At 38.1% G+C, this 2,921-nt stretch overlaps 1 protein-coding gene across 1 annotated transcript; it reads left to right on the top strand.

The window, feature by feature from the left end:
- Positions 1-271: 271 nt before the first annotated feature.
- LOC139945306 (phosphomevalonate kinase-like) lies at positions 272-2,513 on the top strand. Its single transcript, XM_071942654.1, has 4 exons — positions 272-409; positions 799-862; positions 1,287-1,575; positions 2,138-2,513. The coding sequence occupies exons 1-4, from the start codon at positions 327-329 to the stop codon at positions 2,284-2,286; spliced, it is 585 nt and encodes a 194-aa protein (XP_071798755.1). The 5' UTR covers positions 272-326; the 3' UTR covers positions 2,287-2,513.
- Positions 2,514-2,921: the final 408 nt, after the last annotated feature.

Here is a 2,921-nt window from a genome sequence, read left to right as displayed (position 1 = left end):
TTATAATTTAATCAGCACTAGGTGGCGCTATTCCTGATTAATGGTGATGGGTGATGGAAAACAATTCCCAAAGTTGCACCTCAAAAGCTGGTTTTTAATAAACGTTAATTTTTGCTTGAATAAAGTATTGAATAGCTGATATGGAAATTAGATGTTAAACTGCAATTTAATTGTGACAATCAACAAAAATGCGTTCAGAGAATATTGGTCATGTGACAGTCACCTGAGCATTTGATAACGAACAAACACATGCAAACTACCAGCACAATTTGTAAACATTACATGACTGGTAAAGTGGATCATATTTAATAGTTTGGTGTAAAGAAATGAATAAACCGGACGTCTTACTCGTTTTTAGCGGGAAGAGAAAATCTGGGAAAGATTTTGTAACTGATATTTTGCAAGAGAGGTAAGTGTAACCGAATAAATGGCAAATTCTATGCTAATTTTTGTCTGATTCGAACAACTGAACTGAATGTCAAATGTATGATCACCACGTCAAGTGAGTGTGATTTAACTGACGGGAGCGATGGTCATTTTTCCCTATATAAGCTTGAACGGTATCTGAAATGATTAACTGGTCAGTTAAAAAAAAAACATGATTCAAAAAGAAAAACATGATTCAAGAGATCGATGGCTCTACTTTTGTTTTGACTGTGTACTTCGTGTTGCGTACTGCTACTATAGTACTTAGGTCTGTACATATGTAGATACATTCAGGCGCTTTCACAATATAATTGCTTTCAAGTTTAATTGAACCCCTTTAATTTAAGGCTATATTTGTTTCTGTTTCACCAGGTTTGGGTCAGATTTGTGTGAGATATTGAGGCTTTCCGGTCCACTTAAAGAACAATATGCCAAGGTAAAGATACCCAACTCGTGATGATGATATGTTTTTAGTACTAACACTAGCATGCACAGCCAAATGCGTCAAATTCAAGTTCTGGTTGCTGTGACTTCAGAGTTTGGATAATAGTCCTGGTCATAACACCTGTGTCCTCGAGCAAGACTCTTAACTAACGATTGCAGGTTGCAGTCGCTGACACACAGTAACCAAAAGTGGAGTTTCTACCTTGTTGCACTGTCGCAACGATTGTCGTTTTGAGGTTGAGGCTAGAAAAGCACCCATGGAAACTTTACTTAAACCCATATTCCTATAAAGCTATATTTGCATGTGCGTAGCATTATACATTGCTGGATCTGGACAGCGGTATACATCCCGAGTGCTTTTTACCCCTCAAACATCTGTCACTTATCTTTTCTATTGTTCTATTTCTGTGATAAAGGAGAACAACTTGGACTACAGCAGGCTTCTTGATGCCACAGAGTACAAGGAAGAACACAGAGCTAAGATGATTGCCTGGGGTGAGGAGCAGAGACGGAGAGACCCTTCATACTTCTGTCGTCTCGCTATAGAACCAGCATCTTCAAATCACAGGGTCTGGATTATCAGCGATGCACGGAGACGAACTGATGTGAAGTTTTTCAGTGAGACATTTCCAAGACAAACCCTAACAGTCCGAGTCTTTGCTGAAGAGAGCGTACGAGCAGCGAGGGGGTTTGTCTTTACTAAAGGTCTGTTTGAAATTGGTTCTCATCATTTTTGCTTCTCATCGTTTTTATATTGGTGTGATCCCTGGCTACATGGCAGTTAACGGTTGTATGGCTTCTGACTGGCACCCCCGAACAAAGATATTGACAAAATAGGGACACTGCCAATATAGGGCTAGATAGCTCAGTTGGTAGAGCGCCGGCACGTTAATCCGGAGGTCGTTGGTTCGAATCCCACTCTAGTCAATTCTTTGTTCAACCCCAAAAATCATTTTTATATTGATCACACTTTAATTAGAGCTGCAAACTCTCCTCGATTTGTCTTGAAGTTACCTTTCAATTATTTCCTAATAATTAAGTCCACTTTTTGGAAGAAGAATTACATAGAGATTACAGGTGTGAGTTGCCAGAGGAAAAGGATGTTTGCAAATGTTGACAGCTCTGCTTTACTGGATTGATTATTGATTGGACACGCTTTTGATTGAATATTGTTTTTTGCTTATAAATCTTTGCTTATTGAATATTGAATATTGATTATTGACTATTGGTTATTAATGTTTTATTATTGGTTATTGGTTTTCTACAGGTATTGATGATGCAGAGTCAGAATGTGCCCTTGATGAAGGAGTGACATGGGATTTTATTATTAACAATGGCGGTGATAAAGCTCAACTTGAGACTCAACTAGAAAAACTTATCAATTGTATCCACACCAAACTGTCCACAAAATCTTAGTAAAAAATAAACAATAAAGACTAACTTCCACACCCATCTTTTCAAATCAACTCCCTAGCCCCCCCCCCGCCCCCACCAATACTCTGGGTACCTCTTTGATAATGTTGATACTGCACTAATAATGTAATGCCAGTAAAAAGTTAATACAAAGTCTTGGTTGAACAAAGAAAACTTGTTGATCATATTAAAATATTGCAAGTATTTATAAATACCGCCCTCTTGTGAAAGTATTCTTTGCACAACCTAGTCTTCATTCAAGAGTGAAAGTAGTCCGTGTGAGAAAAAAAGTGTACTTGTCATGTATTGTAAAGCTTCTCATAAATAACCAGTCAAACACAATTCTATCAAAAGGCCAGACACGCCCAGAACTCGCAAAATGTTATGGGAAGATAATTTGAAACTTGCAGTGGATGCAAGTACTTGAAAAGCATGGAGGAAGGAAAATACGCGAAAAGTAACTCTCCCAGCGCAGCCAAAATGTTGTACAATGTTGACATACTTGCAAGTAGTACTTATCCTAGGTTTCACATAGTAACCTTCTAGGTTTCACATAGTAACCTTGATCTCAAGGTTGATCTACGTATGCCAAATGTTCAACCATTCACACACAGAAAGGACCTCGATCATTTTAAGGT

The sequence above is a fragment of the Asterias amurensis genome, chromosome 12, assembly GCF_032118995.1.
Source record: "Asterias amurensis chromosome 12, ASM3211899v1".
In the NCBI taxonomy this organism is placed as follows: Eukaryota; Metazoa; Echinodermata; class Asteroidea; order Forcipulatida; family Asteriidae; genus Asterias; species Asterias amurensis.
The sequence above is the reverse complement of the archived record's forward strand: the minus strand, read 5'-3'. Positions and strand labels throughout refer to the sequence as shown.

What these genes read in the sequence shown, in the direction of transcription:
- LOC139945306 (XM_071942654.1), top strand. Translation starts at nt 327, where the DNA reads ATGAATAAACCGGACGTCTTACTCGTTTTTAGCGGGAAGAGAAAATCT. An exon ending in ACTGATATTTTGCAAGAGAG is followed by an intron (nt 410 to 798) that starts GTAAGTGTAACC and finishes CTGTTTCACCAG; the next exon opens with GTTTGGGTCAGATTTGTGTG. An exon ending in GGGGTTTGTCTTTACTAAAG is followed by an intron (nt 1,576 to 2,137) that starts GTCTGTTTGAAA and finishes GGTTTTCTACAG; the next exon opens with GTATTGATGATGCAGAGTCA.